This window comes from Ranitomeya imitator, chromosome 9 (assembly GCF_032444005.1).
Source record: "Ranitomeya imitator isolate aRanImi1 chromosome 9, aRanImi1.pri, whole genome shotgun sequence".
Taxonomy (NCBI): domain Eukaryota; kingdom Metazoa; phylum Chordata; class Amphibia; order Anura; family Dendrobatidae; genus Ranitomeya; species Ranitomeya imitator.
In genome coordinates this window covers 81,309,111-81,333,473 of record NC_091290.1, presented here as the reverse complement: position 1 = coordinate 81,333,473, position 24,363 = coordinate 81,309,111, and the positions used below count along the sequence as shown (strand labels likewise).

Below are 24,363 nucleotides of genomic sequence, written 5' to 3'. Positions count from 1 at the left end.
AGCCATGCATACAAGATGGGAGGGGGGAGATGAGCCATGCATACAAGATGGGAGGGGGGAGATGAACCATACATACAAGATGGGAGGGGGGAGATGAGCCAAGCATACAAGATGGGAGGGAGGCATTATACAGTATGGAGCATTATGTGTGGCTGTTATACAGTATGGAGCATCATGTGGGGTCATTATACAGTATTGAGCATCATGCGACGTCATCATAGAGTATGGAGCATCATGTGTGGCCATTATACAGTATTGAACATAATGTGTGGCCATTATACAGCATAGAGCACTGTGTGGCCACTATACAGTATTGAGCATCATGTGTGGCCATTATACAGTATGGAGCACTGTGTGGTCATTATACAATATCGTGCACTGTGTGGCCATTATACAATATGGAGCATTATGTGTAGCCATTATATAGTATTGAGCATCATCTGTGGCCATTATACAGTATGGAGCATCATGTGTGGCCATTATACAGTATGGAGCATCATGTGTGGCCATTATACAGTATGGAGCATCATGTGTGGCCATTATACAGTATTGAGCATCATGTGTGGCCATTATACAGTATTGAGCATTATATGTGGCCATTATACAGTATAGAGCACTGTGTGGTCATTATACAGTATGGAGCATAATTTGTGGCCATTATACAGTATAGGGCACTGTGTGGCCATTATACAGTATGGAGCACTGTGTGGTCATTATACAATATGGTGCACTGTGTGGCCATTATACAGTATCGAGCATCATGTGAGGCCATTATATAGTTTTGAGCATCATCTGTGGCCATTATTCAGTATGGAGCATCATGTGTGGCAATTATACAGTATGGAGCATCATGTGTGGCCATTATACAGTTTTGGGCATCATGTGGGGTCATTATACAGTATGGAGTACTGTGTGGCCATTATACAGTATAGAGCACTGTGTGGCCATTATACTGTACGCAGCATCATGTGGGGCCATTATACAGTATTGAGCATCATGTGGGGTCGTTACACAGTATGGAGCACTGTGTGGCCATATTTTTTTGTTTATAATTATTGTTTATGAAACAGTATCATCAGCAGTACTAAATGAGTGTGGTTGGGGCGTGGATATGAGTGTGACTAGTTGTGAAATGGGTGTGGTCAGAGGCATGGCCTAAAATTTGCCTTGGCGCTCGTAGAGCACCGCAAACTTTGTCCCTCTTTCCGTTCTTCAAAAGTTGGGAGGTATGATACAGCATTTGCCAGATCAGTTAAACCACCACTGCCCCTGAACACCTTCGGTCTGACAAAACAAACAGCCGAAAAATGAAGAGATCCAGAATACAATTAAAATAAGGCTTTATTTATGGAAAACATATCCCGTGCCATAGTGCACAAGCACCAAAACAAGAAGTGGGAGGCCACGTAATATAACTTGCTAAAAGCATCTAATGCAGTGTAGTAAAGAGCAATGCCACACATAAATCCGGTATATTACACTTTGGTTGCCTAAGCATACATACAGTGAAACCATTACAGATATGTGCTGTTATGACCTGGTGGTTAAGAGGCCACACTGAAATGACCTGGTGGCTAAAACGCAACATGGAACGAGCTCTGAGAAGGTGGTATCTCTACTGACCACAGTCCCTAATCCTAACAACACAACTAGAAATAGCCGTGGGATGTTCCTGACACTCCCTAGACACCTCGTCACAGCCTCAGATATAACTACCCCCAAAGAAGGAAATAGAAAGCTATCTTGCCTCAGAGAAACCCCCAAAAGGAAAGACAGCCCCCCACAAATATTGACTGTGAAAGGAGAGGGAAATGACGAACACAGAAATGAAATTAGATTTCAGCAAAGGGAGGCCAAAACTAAACTAGATAGAGAGCAAAGGATACTGTGCGGTCAGTATTAAAAACTACAAAATCCACGCAGAGTTTACAAAAATGAACTCCACACCAACTCACGGTGTGGAGGGGCAAATCCACTTTCCCAGAGCTTCCAGCTAGCCTGAATAAGACATAGTGACAAGCTGGAGAAAAGAGACAAAATGCAAAGCAATAGAGTCCAAGTAAATGGACAAAACTAGCAAAACTTATCTTTTGCAGACAAGGGCTGGCCATATGAGAAATCCAAGGGAAGAATCAAATCCAACCAAGAACATTGACAGCAGGCATGGACTAAGGCCCAGAGCAGGTTTAAATAACAAACCCAGGCAAGGCGATTAGTGAAGGCAGCTGCCACAGCTACCTAACGGAGCAGCAGTTCCACTTGAAACCACCAGAGGGAGCCCAAGGGCAGAACTCGCAAAAATACCATTAGCAACCACAGGAGGGAGCTCCAGAACGGAACTCACAACAGTACCCGAACCCTCACCAGAGCTCCCAGGCCGATCAGGACTAGCCAAATGGAAAGCATGAACCAAATCAGGAGCATGAACATCGGAGGCAACAACACAAGAATTATCCTCCTGGCCATATTCCTTCCACTTGACCAGATACTGAAGCTTTCGCCTCGAAAAACGAGAATCCAAAATCTTCTCTACCACATATTCCAATTCCCCCTCAACCAACACCGGAGCAGGAGGATCAACGGAGGGAACCATAGGTACCACATATCTCCGCAACAAGGCCAAACGAAAAGACACTGGATTGATAATTTCAGAAATCTTATAAGGCCCAATAAAGCGAGGCTTGAACTTAGGGGAAGAAACCTTCATAGGAACATGACGAGAAGACAACCAGACCAAATCCCCAACACGAAGCCGGGGACCAACACACCGACGACGGTTAGCAAAACGCTGAACCTTCTCCTGAGACAACGTCAAATTGTCCACCACATGAGTCCAAATTTGCTGCAACCTGTCCACCACGGAATCCACACCAGGACAGTCAGAAGGCTCAAGCTGCCCTGGAGAAAAACGAGGATGAAAACCAAAGTTACAAAAAAAAGGCGAAACCAAGGTAGCCGAACTAGCCCGATTATTAAGGGCAAACTCGGCCAACGGCAAAAAGGTCACCCAATCATCCTGATCAGCAGACACAAAGCATCTCAAATAGGTTTCCAAGGTCTGATTGGTTCGCTCCGTTTAGCCATTTGTCTGAGGATGGAATGCAGAAGAAAAAGACAAATCAATGCCCATTCTAGCACAAAAGGACCGCCAAAACCTAGAAACGAACTGGGAACCTCTGTCAGACACAATATTCTCCGGAATACCATGCAAACGAACCACATGATGAAAAAATAATGGAACCAAATCAGAAGAGGAAGGCAACTTAGGCAAGGGCACCAAATGGACCATCTTAGAAAACCGGTCACAAACCACCCAGATGACAGACATCTTCTGAGAAACAGGAAGATCAGAAATAAAATCCATGGAAATATGCGTCCACGGCCTCTCAGGTATAGGCAAAGGCAAAAGCAACCCGCTGGCACGGGAACAGCAAGGCTTAGCCCGAGCACAGGTCCCACAGGACTGCACAAACGAACGCACATCCCGCGACAAGGAAGGATACCAAAAGGACCTAGCCACCAAATCTCTGGTACCGAAAATCCCAGGGTGACCAGCCAACACCGAACAATGAACCTCAGAAATTACCCTACTAGTCCATCTATCAGGAACAAACAATTTCCCCACAGGACAGCGGTCAGGTTTATCAGCCTGAAACTCCTGAAGTACCCGTCGTAAATCAGGGGAGATGGCAGAAAGAATCACCCCCTCCTTGAGGATCCCAGCCGGCTCAAGAACTCCCGGAGAATCAGGCAAAAAACTCCTAGAAAGGGCATCAGCCTTCACATTCTTAGATCCAGGAATATACGAGACCACAAAATCAAAACGTGAGAAAAACAAAGACCACCGAGCCTGTCTAGGATTCAACCGCTTAGCAGACTCGAGGTAAATCAGATTCTTGTGATCAGTCAAGACCACCACGCGATGCTTGGCTCCCTCAAGCCAATGTCGCTACTCCTCAAATGCCCACTTCATAGCCAACAACTCCCGATTGCCGACATCATAATTACGCTCAGAAGACAAAAATTTTCTGGAGAAGAGGGCACAAGGTTTCATCAAAGAGCCATCAGAATTTCTCTGAGACAAAACGGCCCCTGCCCCAATCTCAGAAGCATCAACCTCAACCTGAAAAGGGAGAGAAACATCTGGCTGACGCAACACAGGGGCAGAAGTAAAACGACGTTTTAGCTCCTGAAAGGCCTCAACAGCCACAGAGAACCAATTCACCACATCAGCGCCCTTCCTCGTCAAATCGGTCAGAGGCTTCACCACACTAGAAAAATTAGCAATAAAGCGACGATAAAAATTGGCAAAGCCCAAAAATTTCTGAAGGCTCTTTACAGATGTAGGTTGAGTCCAATCATGAATGGCCAGGACTTTAACAGGGTCCATTTCAATAGCCGAGGGAGAAAAAATGAAACCCAAAGAAGAAACCCTCTGAACTCCAAAGAGACACTTAGACCCCTTCACAAACAACGCATTAGTACGAAGGACCTGAAACACCATCCTAACCTGCTTCACATGAGACTCCCAATCATCGGAGAAAACCAAAATATCATCCAAATACACAATCATAAATTTATCCAGATAATTCCGGAAGATATCATGCATAAAGGACTGAAATACCGATGGAGCATTAGAGAGCCCGAATGGCATTACAAGATATTCAAAATGGCCTTCAGGCGTATTAAATGCTGTTTTCCATTCATCACCTTGTTTAATATGCACAAGATTATACGCCCCTCGGAGGTCGATTTTAGTAAACCAACTAGCACCCTTAATCCGAGCAAACAAATCAGAAAGCAAAGGTAACAGATACTGGAATTTGACAGTGATCTTATTGAGAAGGCGATAATCTATACAGGGTCTCAAGGAGCCATCCTTCATGGCAACAAAAAAAAAAAATCCCGCTCCCAACGGTGACGAAGACGGGCGAATATGCCCTTTCTCCAAGGACTCCTTTACATAACTCCGCATAGCGGCATGCTCTGGCACAGACAGATTGAAAAGTCGGCCCTTAGGGAACTTACAGCCAGGAATCAAATTAATGGCACAATCGCAGTCCCTATGAGGAGGCAGGGAACTGGACTTGGGCTCATCAAATACACCCTGGAAATCCGACAAAAACTCAGGAACTTCAGAAGAAGGGGACGAGGAAATGGACATCAAAGGAATATCACTATGTATCCCCTGACAACCCCAACTAGTCACAGACATAGATCTCCAATCCAGCACTGGATTATGTTCCTGTAACCATGGAAAACCCAGCACAACAACATCATGCAAATTATGCAACACCAAAAAACGAATATTTTCCTGATGTGCTGGAGCCATGCACATGGTTAACTGTGTCCAGTACTGAGGTTTATTCTTGGCCAATGGCGTAGCATCAATCCCCCTCAAGGGAATAGGACTCTGCAAAGGTTCCAAGGAAAAACCACAGCGCTTGGCAAATTCTAAGTCCATTAAGTTCAGGGCAGCGCCAGAATCCACAAATGCCATAACAGAAAAGGACGACAATGAGCAAATCAGGGTAACAGACAAGAGAAATTTAGGCTGCACAGTACTAATGGTAACAGACCTAGGGACCCTCCTAGTACGCTTAGGGCAGTCAGAAATAGCATGAGCTGAATCACCACAGTAAAAACTTCTGCCTTTCTGCTCTAGTCAAAATCCTATAACATTGCATAGGCTCAGGACTTTGCTCAGAGGACACTGCCATATGGTGCACCGCCTTGCGCTCACGCAAGCGCCGATCAATCTGAATAGCTAGAGACATAGATTCGCTCAAACCGGTAGGCGTAGGAAAGCCCACCATAACATCTTTAAGGGTTTCAGAAAGACCTTTTCTGAAAATAGCAGCCAGCGCCTCTTCATTCCATTTAGTGAGCACAGACCATTTTCTAAATTTCTGGCAATATAACTCTGCCGCTTCCTGACCCTGACACAGGGCCAACAGTGTTTTCTCAGCATGCTCTACAGAATTAGGTTCGTCATACAACAATCCGAGCGCCTGAAAGAATGCATCTACATTCAATAATGCCGGATTCCCTGTTTCAAGAGCAAATGCCCAGTCTTGAGGATCACCACGCAGTTAGGATATGATGATTTTCACTTGCTGAATGGGATCACCAGAAGGACGGGGTTTCAAAGCAAAAAACAATTTGCAGCTATTTTTAAAGTTCAAAAACTTGGATCTGTCCCCAAAACACAAATCAGGAGTAGGAATTCTTGGCTCTAGACCCGGAGTCTGAACAATATAATCTTGGATACTCTGGACTCTTGCAGCAAGTTGATCCACACGAGAAAACAAACCCTGAACCTCCATACCAGAGCATATATCCAGCACCACCCAGATATCAAGAGGAAAAAGAAGACAGAACAGAGCACAGAAAAAAAAATGGTTCAGAACTCTTCTTCTTTTCTTCTTTTGAGATGCATTCAATTCATTCTTTAGGGGGGCCTGCTGTACTGTTATGACCTGGTGGTTAAGAGGCCACACTGAAATGACCTGGTGGCTAAAACGCAACATGGAACGAGCTCTGAGAAGGTGGTATCTCTACTGACCACAGTCCCTAATCCTAACAACACAACTAGAAATAGCCGTGGGAGGTTCCTGACACTCCCTAGACACCTCGTCACAGCCTCAGATATAACTACCCCTAAAGAAGGAAATAGAAAGCTATCTTGCCTCAGAGAAACCCCCAAAAGGAAAGACAGCCCCCCACAAATATTGACTGTGAAAGGAGAGGGAAATGACGAACACAGAAATGAAATTAGATTTCAGCAAAGGGAGGCCAAAACTAAACTAGATAGACAGAGAGCAAAGGATACTGTGCGGTCAGTATTAAAAACTACAAAATCCACGCAGAGTTTACAAAAATGAACTCCACACCGACTCACGGTGTGGAGGGGCAAATCTGCTTTCCCAGAGCTTCCAGCTAGCCTGAATAAGACATAGTGACAAGCTGGAGAAAAGAGACAAAATGCAAAGCAATAGAGTCCAAGTAAATGGACAAACAAAACTAGCAAAACTTATCTTTTGCAGACAAGGACTGGCCATATGAGAAATCCAAGGGAAGAATCAAATCCAACCAAGAACATTGACAGCAGGCATGGACTAAAACCCAGAGCAGGTTTAAATAACAAACCCAGGCAAGGCGATTAGTGAAGGCAGCTGCCACAGCTACCTAACAGAGCAGCAGTTCCACTTTAAACCACCAGAGGGAGTCCAAGGGCAGAACTCGCAAAAATACCATTAGCAAACACAGGAGGGAGCTCCAGAACGGAACTCACAACAATGTGCCACATAAAAAGACAATTGCAATATCTACCTGTGGCTGACCCAGCGTCCCACCTCACCCCAACGCGCGTTTCGCAAATCAGCTTCTTCCGGGGGCTTTTAGCAAGTTATTTTACGTGGCCTCCCACTTCTTGTTTTGGTGCTTGTGCACTATGGCACAGGATATGTTTTCCATAAATAAAGCCTTATTTTAATTGTATTCTGGATCTCTTCATTTTTCGGCTGTCTGTTTTGTCAGACCGAAGGTGATTAGCATTTGCCAGATCACGGCAAGTGCTGCAAATGTCCGCAAATCCCATAGGGAATGAATGAGGCCGAACGCAGTGTTGCCGTTAGCGATCCGTTACGTGGCAGTTGCGGAAAAACTGCTGGATCTGCTGCAAAAGGCTACTTTCACATCAGCGCTTTTTGCCAAAGTCACTGCCGATAGTGTCATACTCACCAAAGGGGGAGGCAGCGCTAAAAGTGCCTAGGGCAGCAGAAACTCTAAATACGGCCCTGGCATCACAGTACTAAATGCATAGAAAGAGCATTGCGGACACTGAGCATGTACTCTTTTAAAGAAAAAAGAGGGACAGCGGCACTTTCCGTGGCTCAATAAAACAAGGAATTTATTTAGCAAGCCATAAAAAAGACAAACCGGGTTAAAAAATGGACTCATGTCTGGTGTTCAGGATGCCCTTAATCACACTATGGCTATGTAATTTGTATGGCTAGTACTTTTCTATGGCTTGCTTAATAAAATCCATGGCTTATTGAGCCACTGGAAGTGCCACTCTCCCTCTTTCTTTCTTCTATTGCTGCTCTGCTGCACCAGCTGGAGACAAGGCACCCACCGGTTTTGCCTCCCATGGACTCTAATCTTACAAGGGTGATAAGCTCCAACCACCCCCTTATTCTCTATGTGCTTTTTGGTCTCTGTCTGACTAAAGGTACCGTCACACTAGACGATATCGCTAGCGATCCGTGACGTTGCAGCGTCCTGGCTAGCGATATCGTCCAGTGTGACAGGCAGCAGCGATCAGGCCCCTGCTGTGCTGTCGCTGGTCGGGGAAGAAAGTCCAGCACTTTATTTCGTCGCTGGCTCTCCCGCTGACATCGCTGAATCGGCGTGTGTGACACCGATTCAGCGATGTCTTCACTGGTAACCAGGGTAAACATCGGGTAACTAAGCGCAGGGCCGCGCTTAGTAACCCGATGTTTACCCTGGTTACCATCCTAAAAGTAAAAAAAACAAACACTACATACTTACCTACAGCCGTCTGTCCTCCAGCGCTGTGCTCTGCTCTCCTCCTGTACTGTCTGTGAGCGTCGGTCAGCGGGAAAGCAGAGCGGTGACGTCACCGCTCTGCTTTCCGGCCGCTGTGCTCACACAGACAGTACAGGAGGAGTGCAGAGCACAGCGCTGGAGGATAGACGGCTGTAGGTAAGTAGGTAGTGTTTGTTTTTTTACTTTTAGGATGGTAACCAGGGTAAACATCGGGTTACTAAGCGCTGCCCTGCGCTTAGTTACCCGATGTTTACCCTGGTTACCGGCATCGTTGATCGCTGGAGAGCGGTCTGTGTGACAGCTCTCCAGCGACCAAACAGCGACGCTGCAGCGATCCGGATCGTTGTCGGTATTGCTGCAGCGTCGCTAAGTGTGACGGTACCTTTAAAGAGCACTCTTGTACATCTTTTAGTATAATCATCCATTGTAGATGACAGAGATAACCACCGCATGTGGGGCTCAGGGAGCTTCATAAATGTACATGCTAAATGTAAATATAATCCTGATGTGAACAGGTCCTTAAGAGAGATGGGTGACCGTGATCGAATATCGTGTTATCCGAGCGTGTTATCCTGTTTATTAGGCAATCCCTGAATGTGTAGTGTCTAAGGGTATGTGTCCACGTTCAAGATTGCATCAGGATTTGGTCAGGATTTTTCATCAGTATTTGTAAGCCAAAACCACGAGTGGGTGATAAATGCAAAAGTGGAGCATATGTTTCTATTATACTTTTCCTCTAATTGTTCCACTCCTGGTTTTGGCCTACAAATACTGATGAAAAATCCTGACAAAATCCTGATGCAATCCTGAACGTGGACACATACCCTTACAGTCATGAATCATGCAGCCACGGGAATTCGATTACTCAAGCACGCCCGAGATACTTGGACAACACGATATCCAAGCACGTTTGCGTAGAACTAGTCCTTAGTACTTGTATCTTCTGCTATGGCTTGTTTCTGTTGCATTCCTTCTCTGTTTTCTCATAACCACTATCAATAGATCATTTCAAAGAGATCAATTTCCCCACATCCAAGGAACAATCCTTTCTGATATACATTGTTCGTCAACTCCAGTCCTCAAGAGCCATCAACAGATTCTGTTTACAGGATTTCCTTAGTATTTCCCAGGTGATAATTGTATCATCTGTGCAAGGAAACCCTAAAAACATGATCTGTTGGTGGCTTATGAGGACTGGAATAGGGAACATTGTGTTTTAGTACATAATGTCAATGTGAACAGCGCACCCAGACCAAACTGTAGATAATACTTGCTGCCAAATATAGAATCCTTATGGCTCATATGATACCTAGTATTGAAAAATGTTGAAATGTGATATCAAAATGAATAAGGTAAAGACATAAGGACAAAGTACACAGTCATTCAGCGTGGGCTATGGTTCAATGTAATTTCATAGTTTTTAAACTCTAGTTCATCTTCTTTGGTAACACCCATGTGACTTCCAAATTCTTCTAAATCCAAGAAGTTTACTTACATCACTCTAACACTTACACTTACAGAATACAGGCTAACACATTTTCAACTAAGCCCTTATTACACAGTCAATCTAAACCAATGTTCTTTTAATTCAGAAGGCCCCAAGGCATACAGTCTTGCCTTTCTGAAGATTATCCAACCCGTTATTCAAGGTATGTGAAATGTTCTTCTCTTGTTTTAATCAAGAAATGTCCTTAGGGAACCTGTAGTTTGCCAAGAAGTGGTGTTAAATAGAGTGCCTGCCCTGGGTCTCACATGGTGTCATTATCTCTGTCGTCTACAGTGGAAGGGTGATTAGGGAGAGGCAAGTCCTGTTCTAATCGCACCGGTCCGTGCTCTGTCTCAAACATGGAGAATGCAGAAAACTATTGTGTCCGACTAATCTAATCATTTCAAGCCTAACTACTGGAAACTTGTGTTTTGATCTTTAGCATGCAACAAACTCTATAACTTGACCTATTCCCTTGGCATGATGTAAACTAGCTAACTCAATTTCTCCCACAATGGCCATCCATCGGAGTAAATATAAGGGTCCATTCTCCAACTGATGGCGTTCCCATTCTGTAGTCCTTAACCTATAACATTTACATTGCCTATACTGTGGCTAGCTGATGTTAATCATTCATAGCAATACCACCTTAAATTTAAATTGAGCCTGTCAGCAGGATTGTGCACAGTAACCTACAGACAGTGTCAGGTTGGTGCTGTTATACTGATTACAATGATACCTGGTGATGAAATCTGTCTTGTGATTGTTGTTTAATCTTTATTTTCAGTTTTGAGTTAATGATATGCTCGGGCTCTGGGGCGGCCTGTGGGGTGGGCTTCATATTCATAATGCAGAGTGCTGACAGGTCACTGATCCCTCACTGACCTGCCCCCTATTTACATATAGCATATATTATGTTGGGGTTATAAAAAAAACCGAACTCCATCAAAGTTCCTGTACTGTAGCATGATACATGCCTATAGGACTTCATGCCTACATTATTGTGGGGTAAAATATATATATATACAGTCATGGCCAAAAGTATTCACATTCCTGCAATTCTGTCAGATAATACTCAGTTTCTTCCTGAACATGATTGCAAACACAAATTCTTTGGTATTATTATCTTCATTTAATTTGTCTTAAATTAAAAAAACACAAAAAGAATTGTTCTAAAGCCAAATTGGATATAATTCCACACCAAACATAAAAAAGGGGGTGGACAAAAGTATTGGCACTGTTTGAAAAATCATGTGCTGCTTCTCTAATTTGTGTAATTAACAGCACCTGTAACTTACCTGTGGCACCTAACAGGTGTTGGCAATAACTAAATCACACTTGCAGCCAGTTGACATGGATTAAAGTTGACTCAACCTCTGTCCTGTGTCCTTGAGTGTACCACATTGAGCATGGAGAAAAGAAAGAAGACCAAAGAACTGTCTGAGGACTTGAGAAACCAAATTGTGAGGAAACATGAGCAATCTCAAGGCTACAAGTCCATCTCCAGAGACCTGAATGTTCCTGTGTCTACCGTGCGCAGTGTCATCAAGAAGTTTAAAGCCCATGGCACCATGGCTAACCTCCCTAGATGTGGACGGAAAAGAAAAATTGACAAGAGATTTCAATGCAAGATTGTGCGGATGTTGGATAAAGAACCTCAACTAACATCCAAACAAGTTCAAGCTGCCCTGCAGTTCGAGGGTACAACAGTGTCAACCCTTACTATCCGTCAGTGTCTGAATGAAAAGGGACTGTATGGTAGGAAACCCAGGGAGACCCCACTTCTTACCCCGAGACATAAAAAAGCCAGGCTGGAGTTTGCCAAAACTTACCTGAAAAAGCCTAAAACGTTTTGGAAGAATGTTCTCTGGTCAGATAAGACCAAAGTAGAGCTTTTTGGGCAAAGGCATCAACATAGAGTTTACAGGAGAAAAAAAGAGGCATTCAAAGAAAAGAACACGGTCCCTACAGTCAAACATGGCGGAGGTTCCCTGATGTTTTGGGGTTGCTTTGCTGCCTCTGGCAATGGACTGCTTGACCGTGTGCATGGCATTATGAAGTCTGAAGACTACCAACAAATTTTGCAGCATAATATAGGGCCCAGTGTGAGAAAGCTGGGTCTCTCTCAGAAGTCATGGGTCTTCCAGCAGGACAATGACCCAAAACATACTTTAAAAAGCACTAGAAAATGGTTTGAGAGAAAGCACTGGAGACTTCTAAGGTGGCCAGCAATGAGTTCAGACCTGAATCTCATAGAACACCTGTGGAGAGATCAAAAAATGGCAGTTTGGAGAAGGCACCCTTCAAATATCAGGGACCTGGAGCAGTTTGCCAAAGAAGAATGGTCTAAAATTCCAGCAGAGTATTGTAAGAAACTCATTGATGGTTACCGGAAGCGGTTGGTCGCAGATATTTTGGCTAAAGGTTGTGCAACCAAGTATTAGGCTGAGGGTGCCAATACTTTTGTCTGGCCTATTTTTGGAGTTTTGTGTGAAATGATCAATGTTTTGCTTTTTGCTTCATTCTCTTTTGTGTTGTTTCACTTAAGACAAATTAAATGAAGATAATAATACCAAAGAATTTGTGTTTGCAATCATGTTCAGGAAGAAACTGAGTATTATCTGACAGAATTGCAGGGGTGGGAATACTTTAGGCCATGACTGACTATATATATATATATATATATATATATATATATATATATATATATTTATATATTCATCAAAATGGCACCTTTGCCTGAGCCGTAGCGCCTATCGCCGATGGCACTGCTGCCGGAGACATTTTGATAGAGCTAATTTTTTTCTCCAGCAAAATGGCACTGGCAGCAATGCTTGCACAGTAGCATCTATAGGAACGCGATAGACAGTACTGTGCAGGCACTGCTGCCAGCACCATTTTGATGAAGATTTTTTTTGTTTACCCCACAATACTATAGGCATATAGCATGCATGTATAAACACAAAGCATAAATGCACATTGGCATGTATCATGCTACAGCGCAGGTGGCATTTTGACGAAACTACATTTTTTTTTGTAACCCCACAATGGTATATGCAGTATGTAAAATAGGGCGCAGGTCAGTGAGGGATCAATCAGTGACCTGTCATAAGCCATACAGATGCATATGTATCCAGAGCACCATATAAAGCCCTGCCTACTTCCCGATCCACAGGCCGCTCAAAGCACGAGAATCTCTTTAACTGAAAACTACAATAAAGATTAAAGAACAACCATAAGACAGATTTTATCAACCTAGGTATCATTGTAATCAGGATAACGGCAAGGACCTGACACTGTCTGCGGGTTACTGTGCACAATCTTGCTGACAGGTTCACTTTAAGAAAAAGCAAGAAGGATATCAAGTATCAATGACACAGTACCTAGTTAATATCTTGTAGGGCCCAGTCCCCTCTGTGCCTTCAAAACAACTCTGACTCCATAAGACCTCTGAAGGTTTCCTCTGATATCTGCCAAAACATGACAGCAATAAATCCCAGCAAGCCCTGTAAGGTGCAAAAAAAAGACCTCAGAAGACTAAACTTTTTCCCAATACACTCCACAAATGCTGAATCAGATTGAGATCTGTTTAATTTATGGGGCAAATTAACACCATATATTCTTGGCCGGGCACATTATACTACCGAAAAAGGCCACTGACATAAAAGAGTGTACCTAGCCATGAAAAGGATGTTAGGAATTGTGGATATGTGCTCCCACGTGGGAATGGATCGAGCTCGGAGCAACACTACTCCAATCGAAAGCACCGCCATTGTCCTGACCCTGGAGATGGAGCCACCATGCGAGCAGGGAAAACGTCCCAATCTTATGGATGTGTGGGGGCGTTGTATCTCCCATGGAATTCACTGCAGTGAGAACTTGGGACACTGTTTTCCCTGGTTGTCAGGTAATGCAGGATGCTGCTGTGTCTGGTACTAGGCACTGGTGGGTTTGTGTCCAGTTTGCTGCACAAGTTAGCAAGGAGTGGTTATCTGGAGATGATTGGGAGGTATTCAAGACCTTATCATTTCCTTCAGCATCAGGTGGCCATTTAACACTGTTCCAAGCCCAGGTTTTTGCTGTTTATTGCAGTTCCTATGTGTTGTGGTGGTAAGTAGTGCTAGCAGTATTGGTGGCTCTCTATCAGGGTTGGTCTTAGGGTTTATTTCCCTTTCTTTTCATGCTACACTCTCAAGGATTCTCGTAGAGGAATCTACCTATTCTCCACTAGACTCTGGCTGCTTCACCAGATGCCAGCTGCTGTCACGGGTGTGTCAGAGGCTGCAGACAGTTGCATAGCATCTGGCTGCAGAAGGTCTCTGCAGTTGGCTTTGCCAAAACCTTCCATGTCCTTCTGACTCTTGGACCCAGTGGCTACCTCGTCCCGGCTCTAACTGACACACCTGGACTGGGTGTTTATAGACTTCCTGTCTGCTTCTGGGAATCGCCAGTGATATTTCCATTTTCCCCTGTTGAGGCTTGAAGCTATAGCAGTTGGCTATCTTCCTCTTTGGTGCTGCTGGAGGACGTCTGAGTTATCTCTATGAGTCTACTCAAGATAAGTGTTCCCCTTGTTTGGCTATCTTTAGCTGTAGTGAGGATTGTCTAGTTTCACCCTGTCCTTACCTAAGCAGGACTTTTTCCCTGGGTCAGGCAGGGATTAGGTTCCTGCATAGTGATAGGTGCAGAACCTATATAGAGGAAGGTTTAAGGCAGACAGGGTGACACTAGATCTGCCTAGGGGTGCCAACTTCTCCCTTCCCAAGTGTTGGGCTCCCTTCCCCTCATCCCTTTGTGTTGCATTTAGTATTTCCTACACTGTGCGTGACAGCTACCCGGTGACAGCGGGCCTTGGGAGGGGTCAGCTAAAGTTCCCCTCCCATTTACTGAGAGCCGGGTGGAGAGTATCCCTGCCCTTTAAAGCTCGCTTTCCTGGTGCAGCTTGCTTAAGTGCGTCTGTGGTTTGGTGCCAGTCTTGCTGGGTCTCTCTGCGATTGCGCATAAAAGGGGAGTAGATGTCAAGCCAAGCAGAATATTACAGAACGCATCAACACTGCCCTTTCTTCCCCAAATAAGGAACACATATGCACGCACCCGTCCACATGATGTAACAGAAATTGCGATTTATCAGGCAAGGCTACCTACTTACATCGCTTCATAACGTCTGAATCTTTCTTGTCAAAGGCAGCATTAGGTTTTTCAGCAATATGTACTGGCATCAGACCAGATGGGTTCGCCTTCATTCTCAATGTGCCTTCATAAGCCTTAGGCACCTATGACCCTATGTCAATGAACTGGCTGTCATCCCTTACAACTTTTGGTAGGTACCAATCACTGTATACCAGGAATACCTCATGAGAACTACCATTTTTGAGATGCTCTGACCAACTTATCAATTTTTTTTCTGCATTCAACTTCACCAGTAGAGTCTTTATTTTTCCAAGGTCTCTTTAACAAAATGCTATTAATTTCACTTGTTAGTGGCTTTAATTGAATGCTTGATTGGAGTAAACCTTGTCTTCAATACCCAGCACTAAAGCTTGCAAGTTAGGAAGTTTTCTTGGAAAAGTTAATTTTTTTCTTGAAACTGCACAAACTTCTGTCTGCAGGTTATGCCTGGTATTAGGTTAATGGAGCGGAGCTGTAATTCTAGTAACAATATATCGGACAGTAGTTCTTTTTCTGGGAAAACAAACAGGCCAATATACAAGGTTTTCAACATTAGTAAATGATAAGTTAATGATTTGTACGGTAATTCTTTTTTTCTGCCATTTTAGTCCTTACACTAAACTTGAATGCACAACTACTTTTACAGATAAAAGCATAATTAAACCTGTGCTTGAATATTTTTTCCAAAATTAACATTATCATATTTTACCACTGTATAATTGTGGTCAAAGGTTTCTTTTATAATTCCATAATAATAGTAATAATAAAGAAAAAGCAACTAAGGAAACCATTTTCTAAAGCTTATTAAATATATGCTGCTGTAGAATAAAAAAAAAAACCAAACTATTAATGACAGGAAATGTTAATTAATTTCTAATTCTCTTTTCTATTATTTGGATTTCAGGAAGGTTGATTGGACTTGATCCATCACTTTATGGAAAATTAATTATTTCGAATACACGCGCTACTTTATGCAGCCCCTTTGATTTACATTGAGAAAAAATTCAGCAGAAGTAATTGAGGCAGAAGAGGATACTGGCACCGACTGAACTCAATTTTCATTCCAAACTTCTGCGGAATCCCAAGGCACAACAATATCAGATGCAAGGGGAAAAACAAACAAAAGACAAGTGAAAAGGCAACATGAAGGGGGAATATTACAAGAATCACACAACAAAGGCTCCACAAAAATGTTTTAGTGCCATAGACGGGCATTGAGCGCTCCATTCAGGCAAGGTGAAATAAGATATCATATGGCATCCTGACAACTGATGTCTTCATTTAAATGTAAGAATTTACATTCTAATTAGAAAGAATTTACATCTTAATCAGAGGCAGCTGTATTATCTTGTTACTGTTTTTTTCAAAGATAATGAACTAAAAAAACTGCTGTGCTTCTTCAACCAGAAATTAAACAGCCAGCATGCAGTACAACTTCATAGTTTACCTGCGGTAAAGCTGTTATTAGTATTTGTAAGGCTTAACTCTTGTTTTCTTGGGTAGTGGTGGAGTATCTATACTGTCTATGACGTAGCATGTGGTTGCACACTCAGGGTAAAGCTGGACATAGATATGGCTTTAATGGATGTTAACTAGTGATGAGTAGAGATGAGCGGTGTTCGAGTCGAACTGTTCGCCAATTTCAAATTCGAGCTGTTTTGGGCGGTGTTCGAGTCGTTCGACGAACTCGAACAATTTGCTTAAAATTCGGCTGTTCGAGTTTCTGTTCGATAACTGTTCGTTCACCAAAAGCCTAGCTTAATTTGCACATTAAAACTGTTTATCCTTGTTAATAGACTGTTTCAGTGTATAGTGGGCGGGGGGGGGGGGGTTGCGGGGATAGATCTGTGCTGAAATAATGCCGATCTCCATTTTTTTTTCTTTCCCACATTTACAGTGGGGTGGTGCAGTCTCTCAGCAGTGCGCACACACACAGCAATGTGTATGTGATGCACACAAGCAAGGGCATGTGTCATTGGCTGTGTATGTCACATGTCCTTGCCCTATAAGAACCAGACATTTGCCCCATCTCCATCAGTTCCTGACTGCTGCAGCTTAGTGTTAGACGGCACCGCTGCTGCTGTGGGCGCTATACAGTCTAAGAGTGTTTTTTTGGAGTGAATTTTCAGAGAGATAGGTTTAGGGAGTCGGGAGGAGTCGGGACTAGTTGTAATATCAGCCCTTTTCAGGGTAGGTTACAGCAGTTCATAGCACTGTTTGCCAGGCAGGTCTGTGCCAGTGCTGTGCAAGTGTTTGTCACAATATTTGGTGTAATCTAGCTCAGCCAATCCTTTTGGGCTAGTAGCATTGTCTGATAGTCATCTGAGTAGTCCGCCTGTAAAGCTAGCTACACTGCCTGTGTATCTCAATTTTTACTGCATCTAATCCAGTTAATATTTTTGGGCCTAGGAGCAGTGTCTGCACGTCAGCAGAGTAGCTCGCCTGTGAAACTAACTATACCGCCTGTGTATCTAAATTTTTACTGCATCTAATCCAGTTAATAATTTTGGGCCTAGGAGCAGTGTCTGTATGTCAGCAGAGTAGCCCGCCTGTGAAACTAACTACACCACCTGTGTATCTCAATTTTTACTGCATCTAACCCAGTTAATAGTTTTGGGCCTAGTACCACAGTTTGGCCATTCAGTTCTGCTCGGTTTTCATCCATCGGTTGTTGTGCCAACAACTACAGATACAGAGTTGCCAATTAGTTAAGTACTAAAATGAGTGGCAAAAGGCCTGCTGCTGGTGGAAAAGGGAATAGGCGTGTTGGAAAGGGAAAAAAAGGTTGTGTCCCTGGGGTAGGTGGTAAAGCAACAGTAACATCTGCAGAAGAAAGACCATCTTCCAGGCAAAGTAAGATGTCTACTTCTTTTCGTGGACAATCTGATATGATCCCTTTCTTACGACCATCGCTACAAGCATCGCAAAAATTCCAGATGAGGCACAAAAACAGCAGGTGCTTGAACGGATATTAAGTGCTTGTTCAAGTGGGCTCTCCTCCATGTCAACTTCAACATCACAACTACTCCAGTCCTCAGAGTTGTCACCCCAATCGCACTTGCTTCCTCACAGCTCCCAAGTCTTCAGCCGCCCGTCTGAGCATGGGGTAACCCACATGGTTGAGTCTGTAGAGCTGTTTACAAATAATATAGCCTGGGAATCAGAGGTCTGCTCCAGAGCTTCTGTGAATCTAGACGAGGAAATGATCTGCACTGATGCCCAGAATCTTTGTGAGTCAGATCCAGGCCCAGATGAAGAAGGTTCTGTGCATAATGTAGACCCTCCTTCCCAAACTGTAAATCCTGTTGGTGGAGACAATGAGGAACATGATGATGAGACTGAGATACCTGATTGGAACGAAAACTTGACTTTTCGGTCAAGGCAGGGAGAGGTTGGCTCTGAGGACGACGGGTGTGAGAACACACAGGATGATGATGATGATGAGGTTGTAGACCCCACTTACTGTCAACCCCCAGTCCACCAGTCCATGAGGTCAGCAGAGGAGGTGGAGGAGGATGCTAGTGACGAGTCTGACAACGAGGTTACGTTGCGCCTTCCTGGACAGAGACGGAGTACTGGAAGCACTTCAACAACTGCATCCTCAACCCCAACTGTGCCTCAGACCAGAAGTCGTGGTGGCTCTTCAAGTCGCATGGGCTCTAAGCCTTGCATAGCCTGGGCATTTTTTGACATTGCAAAGGATGACCCAACTCATGTTGTCTGTAAGATTTGTCAACAAAATCTCAGTAGAGGATAAAAAATGACTAGCTTTAGTACTTCATGCATGAACCGTCACATGGATATGAGGCATAAGTTGCAGTGGGAAGCTCACTGTGCTACAATGCAGCCTAGTGGGCCTGGTCAACCACCATCTGCCCCATCAAGTGCATCCGCGTCCTCTTCATCCTCTGTGACTGTGGGGACAGCAGTCGCACGTGGTTTTGGACGCACACCTTACACCTTTTTACCCGCAACAGCCAGTGTGATTGGCAGGTCGTCAGGACATTTGCAAGTGGAAAAACCTGCTGTTGTTGAGCGCTCTCCGACATCAACAACACATTTTTGCAACATAACATCTCCTCCTGCACCTTCCTCACGGACCAGCAGTTTGACGGGGTCACCCTACTCAACTCTGTCTAAGCACGGCAGCCAGCCCTCAGTCCCTCAGATGTGGACAAGTAAAAGACCATTTCCTCCTAGCTATGACAAAGCTAAGAGGTTGAATTTCTCCATCTGCAAGCTGTTGGCTACAGAAATGCTGCCTTTCCGCCTGGTGGACACAGAGGATTTTCAAGACCTTATGTCCGTCGCAGTGCCCCAGTACCAGATGCCCAGTTGCCACTTCTCAAAGAAAGCTGTGCCTGGCTACACCAGCATGTCACACACAACATCACCGCTTCCTTGAGAAACTCTGTGTGTGACAGGATGCATTTCACCACAGACACTTGGACGAGTAGACATGGACAGGGGCATTACATGTCAGTGACTGGGCACTGGGTAACTACGGCGACATCAGGAGAAGGGGCTGCTGTCCAAGTCTTGCCGTCCCCGCGAGTTGCTCGTCGATCCTCTGTATCTCGAAGTTCCTCCACAGCTTCTGCCTCCTCAACCTTCTCTCGGTCCTCCACCTGCACCTAAAGCCTGTCTGGTAATGCCACCCGCGTTGTAACTGCGCAGAAGGAATCCTGCACACCTCCTCACTATGCTGTCATCAGTGCTCAACAGCATCAGGCAGTGTTTACATTGAAATGTCTGGGAAGCTGAGGAGTTGTGGTCAGCTCTGGAGACCGAGTTCCATCAATGGTTGTCTCCACTCAACCTGCAGCCAGGGAAGGCTGTGTGCGACAATGCTGAAAACCTGGGTGCGGCCCTTCGCCAGGGCAATGTCACACACGTGCTTGTATGGCTCACATTTTGAACCTGGTTGTCCAGCAATTTTTATCCCACTATCCCAGACTAGATGGGCTTCTGCAGAGGGCACAGTCGCTGTGTACTCACTTCCGCCGTTCGCATCCCGCAGCTCATCGACTTACATCTCCACAGAAGTCGTTGGGCCTGCCAGTTCACCGGTTGAAATGCGATGTGCCAACATGGTGGAATTCAACTCTGCACATGTTGCAGCAACTGTGGCAATGAAGAGCCCTGGTGCAATACGTTGTGACGTATAGCCTGGGCCAACGAGATCAAGAGGTGGGGCAAATCACGCTGCAGGAGTGGTCTCAGTTCAGGGACCTATGCACCCTTCTGCACAGTTTTGAAATATCAATGAAGATGTTTAGTGCTGACGATGCCATTATCAGCATGACCATTCCGGTGATTTACATGCTGGAGCACACCTTAGACAGTGTTTGGAGTCAGGTGGTGGAACAAGAGGAGGAGGAGGAACAGGAGTCGTATGCGGAAGGGATAATATCTCCAAGGTCAAGAAGGTTGGCAGCACCAAGGCGGCTGGCATTGGAGGCTGGGGGAGAGGAATTACCGAGGGCGCATGGTAGCAGCCAAACTGTTGAGGAAGGTGCAGGAGGCGAGGAAGAAGTGGAGGACGAACTGGCGCTGGGCATGGAAGACTCATCAGATGAGGAAGACCTTGATCAAATTTCTGCTGTACGAGGTTGGGGGGAGAGGGTTGGGTGATTCTCACCTCGCCACCACCAAGACAACAAGGACTTGGTCCTCCTAGATGCGAAAGACACATGAGTGCCTTCTTGCTGCACTACCTGCAACATGACACTCGGATTGTCAGAATCCGAAGTAATGCCGACTACTGGGTTGCCACACTCTTAGATGCCCGGTACAAAAGTAAATTTGTCAAAATAATTCCTGCCATAGAAAGGGATTCACGCATGCACAAGTATCAGCAGAAACTGTTACAGAATCTAACATCTGTTTTTCCACAAAACACCTGTGGTGCACGTAGTGAATCTCTGAGTTCTAACTTGCCAACCGCGGGACTATCGATTCATCACTCAAACCGTAACAGTAACATCGTATCTGGTGGTAAAAGCAATTTTTTCCAATCGTTTCAAGATTTTTTTAGACCATCCTTTGCAAGGCCACAGGAGACAAGAAGTCTGATCAACAGCCAACGCCTAGAGAGGATGGTACAAAGGTATCTCCAAGTTAACATCGATGCCATGACTGTGGAACTGGATCCTTGCTCATTTTGGGCTTCCAATCTTGAAAAATGGCCTGAGCTCGCCACTCACGCCTTGGAGATCTTGTCGTGCCCCGCAGCCAGCGTTCTCTCTGAACGTGTGTTCAGCGCTGCTGGTGGTGTGCTGACAGATAAGTGCACGCGGCTGTCCAGTGACAATGTAGACAGACTAACGTTCATCAAGCTGAACAAATCCTGGATCCACAAGGACTTTTCTACCCCCTGTGTCATCTTGTTGAGACTAAAAGCTTGATGATTTTTGAAAATCACCTCACCAACCGTTTTAAAAAACGCTGGCGAAATTGATGCCACTTAAGTGGTGTCTGTGGCCAAATTTTTGGAAAAAATGGAGACTCTTTATTTAGTCCCCTTGCTGAGTTTTACATGACGTTGCCATCGTCAATTCCAGGTGGGTGGGGTCGTCTGCAGAGTTGTTTACTCATACTATGGACTGGGATTCAGAGGTCTGCTTCAAAGCTTCAGTGTCTGCTAGTCAGCAGAGTAGCCCAGCCACCCACCGCCTGTTTACCTAACTACTATTTTGTAACGGCATCTAGCCCAGGAAATCCTTTTAGGCCTAGTAGAATTTGGTGCTACTCAGCAGCGTACCCCACCCATGAAGCAAGCTACACCGCCTGTTTACCTAAGTACTATTTTGTAACGGCATCTGGCCCAGGAAATCCTTTTGGGCCCAGTAGCAATTTCTGCTACTCAGCAGAGTACCCTACCCATGAAGCAAGCTACACCGCCTTCTTTATTTCTCAATCTAACCCCTCGGCACTGGGGTGTCTGTGTGACGGATTCCCTTTTACAGTATGGGAGCTCAGTGGTTAGCTCTGCTGCTTTGCAGCTCCGGTTTCCTGGGTTCAAACCCCACCAAGAACAATATTTGCAAGGAGTTTGCATGTTCTCTCGTGTTTGCATTTATTTCCTCCAGGTTCTGCGGTTTCCCACACATCCAAAGAGAGGAAATGTAGATTGCGAGCCCCAATGGGGACAGTGATGATAATGTATGTGTAGGGCTGTGGAATATGAAGGCACTATATAAAAAAAAAAGTGTAATAATAAAATCAACAGCTCAAACTCTGGTTCATAAGGGGATGCAAAGTAAAGTTTGTTTCCCTTAAGAAGGCAAATGGAGTTGATTAATGACACAACCACTACTAGGACAACACCTTCTCAATCTGAATGTTTGCCCTGGTGAAAATAAAAGCACTCGCACTTGGGTTCCCGGGACTCACATGAAGTTGGTATGACACCAAGTCCTGCGCACTATCACAGTCTGCTCCTTCAGACGTATTTGTAATCAAGAGCAAGTGAGCCACCAGTCGCAGCTCTCACACCCTCTTGATTCCTAATACGTCTGAAGGCAGGGACAGTGACGCTAACTGGGCGTAGGACTCGCACGTCCTAAAAACTGCACGTGAGCCCCGGGAACGTGAGTGCCGACATTGCTGGAATGGGGTCAGCCTGGGAGGTGACTAAAAGTGTTTTTATTTTCATGGGCGCATATATTCAGATAAAGAAGGGGTTGTCCTAGTAATGGCCAACTCCTGTCAGGTCCTCAGGTGAAATATCTTTAGAGGAAAAGCCTACCCATATTCTCTATTAGGGTGTGTAAATATCACAGAGGAGGAAGCAAACAGTCGCTGCCATTCCAGAGGAGTTGGAGTGACCAGACATTAAAGGAGATGGCTGCTACACATTAAAGGAAACCTGTCACCATGAGAATGCAGTCCACCCAGTCCACTCAGTGGGAGTAGATTGATATATAGATAAGTGAGAAAAGCTTCAGTATCACCTGAGAATTAAACATTTAAACTTTTGCTCTTTAAGCTTTTCAGTCCAGTGGTTGGTCCTGTCAGTGACTGACAACATTCCTTGTATAAGTGGGCATACAGAGGTAACTGTCAGTCATTGCTAGGAACGCCCACTGGACTGAAAATTCCAGAAAGAGTAGAGGTTTAAATCACAGATTGTACTGAATCTTTCCCACAAAACTAGATATCACTCTTCTCCGCTCCTCCTGCTCTATAACAAAAGTGCCTGTAGATTGGACTGCATTTTCAAAGTGACAGGTTTCCTTTAAAAAAACATGTTCGTTCAGATCACCGTACTACTTCCATTAACCCCTTCCCGACCTTTGACGCATACGCTGCGTCATGAAAGTCGGTGCCATTCCGACCCATGACGCAGCATATGCGTCATGGAAAGATCGCGTCCCTGCAGATCGGGTGAAAGGGTTAACTCCCATTTCGCCCGATCTGCAGGGACAGGGGGAGTGGTAGTTTAGCCCAGGGGGGGGTGGCTTCACCCCCCCCCGTGGCTACGATCGCTCTGATTGGCTGTTGAAAGTGAAACTGCCAATCAGAGTGATTTGTAATATTTCACCTAAAAAAATGGTGAAATATTACAATCCAGCCATGGCCGATGCTGCAATATCATCGGCCATGGCTGGAAACACTAATGTGCACCCACCCCACCGATCGCCCCCCCAGCCCCCAGATCTGTGGTCCGCTCCCCTCCGTCCTGTGCTCCGCTCCCCCGTCCTCCTGTCCGCTCCCCCCGTGCTCCAATCACACCCCCGTGCTCCAATCAAACCCCCCCGCACTCCGATCCCCCCCGCACAGCGATCCGCCCCCGCACAGCGATCCCCCCCCGTGCTCTGATCCACCTGCCCGCACAGCGATCCCCCACTCCGTGCTCCAATCCACCCCCCCGTGTTCCGATCCACCCCCCCAGGCTCCGATCCACCCCCCCGTGCTCCGACGCCCCCCCGTGCCCTGATCTCCCCCCCCTTATACTTACCTGGCCCCCCGGGGTCCGTCCATCTTCTTTCCTGGGCGCCGCCATCTTCCAAAATGGCGGGCGCATGTGCAGTGCGCCCGCCGAATCTGCCGGCCGGCAGATTCGTTCCAGAGTGAATTTTGATCACTGAGATATAACCTATCTCAGTGATCAAAATAAAAAAAAAGTAAATGAC

At 45.2% G+C, this 24,363-nt stretch overlaps 1 protein-coding gene across 4 annotated transcripts in view; it reads right to left on the bottom strand.

Moving 5' to 3' along the window:
- Positions 1-24,363, bottom strand: part of ELP4 (elongator acetyltransferase complex subunit 4) — a 637,998-nt gene that overhangs the window by 126,499 nt on the left and 487,136 nt on the right. For 2 of the 4 annotated variants that reach the window (XM_069738980.1, XM_069738981.1), the window contains exon 10: positions 13,441-13,563. The exons of the other annotated variants lie outside the window; for them this stretch is intronic. In XM_069738980.1, coding sequence (XP_069595081.1) covers positions 13,480-13,563 — 84 coding nt within the window. In that variant the 3' untranslated portion in view covers positions 13,441-13,479. The remainder of the gene's footprint in view (positions 1-13,440; positions 13,564-24,363) is intronic. 4 annotated transcript variants of the gene reach the window in all.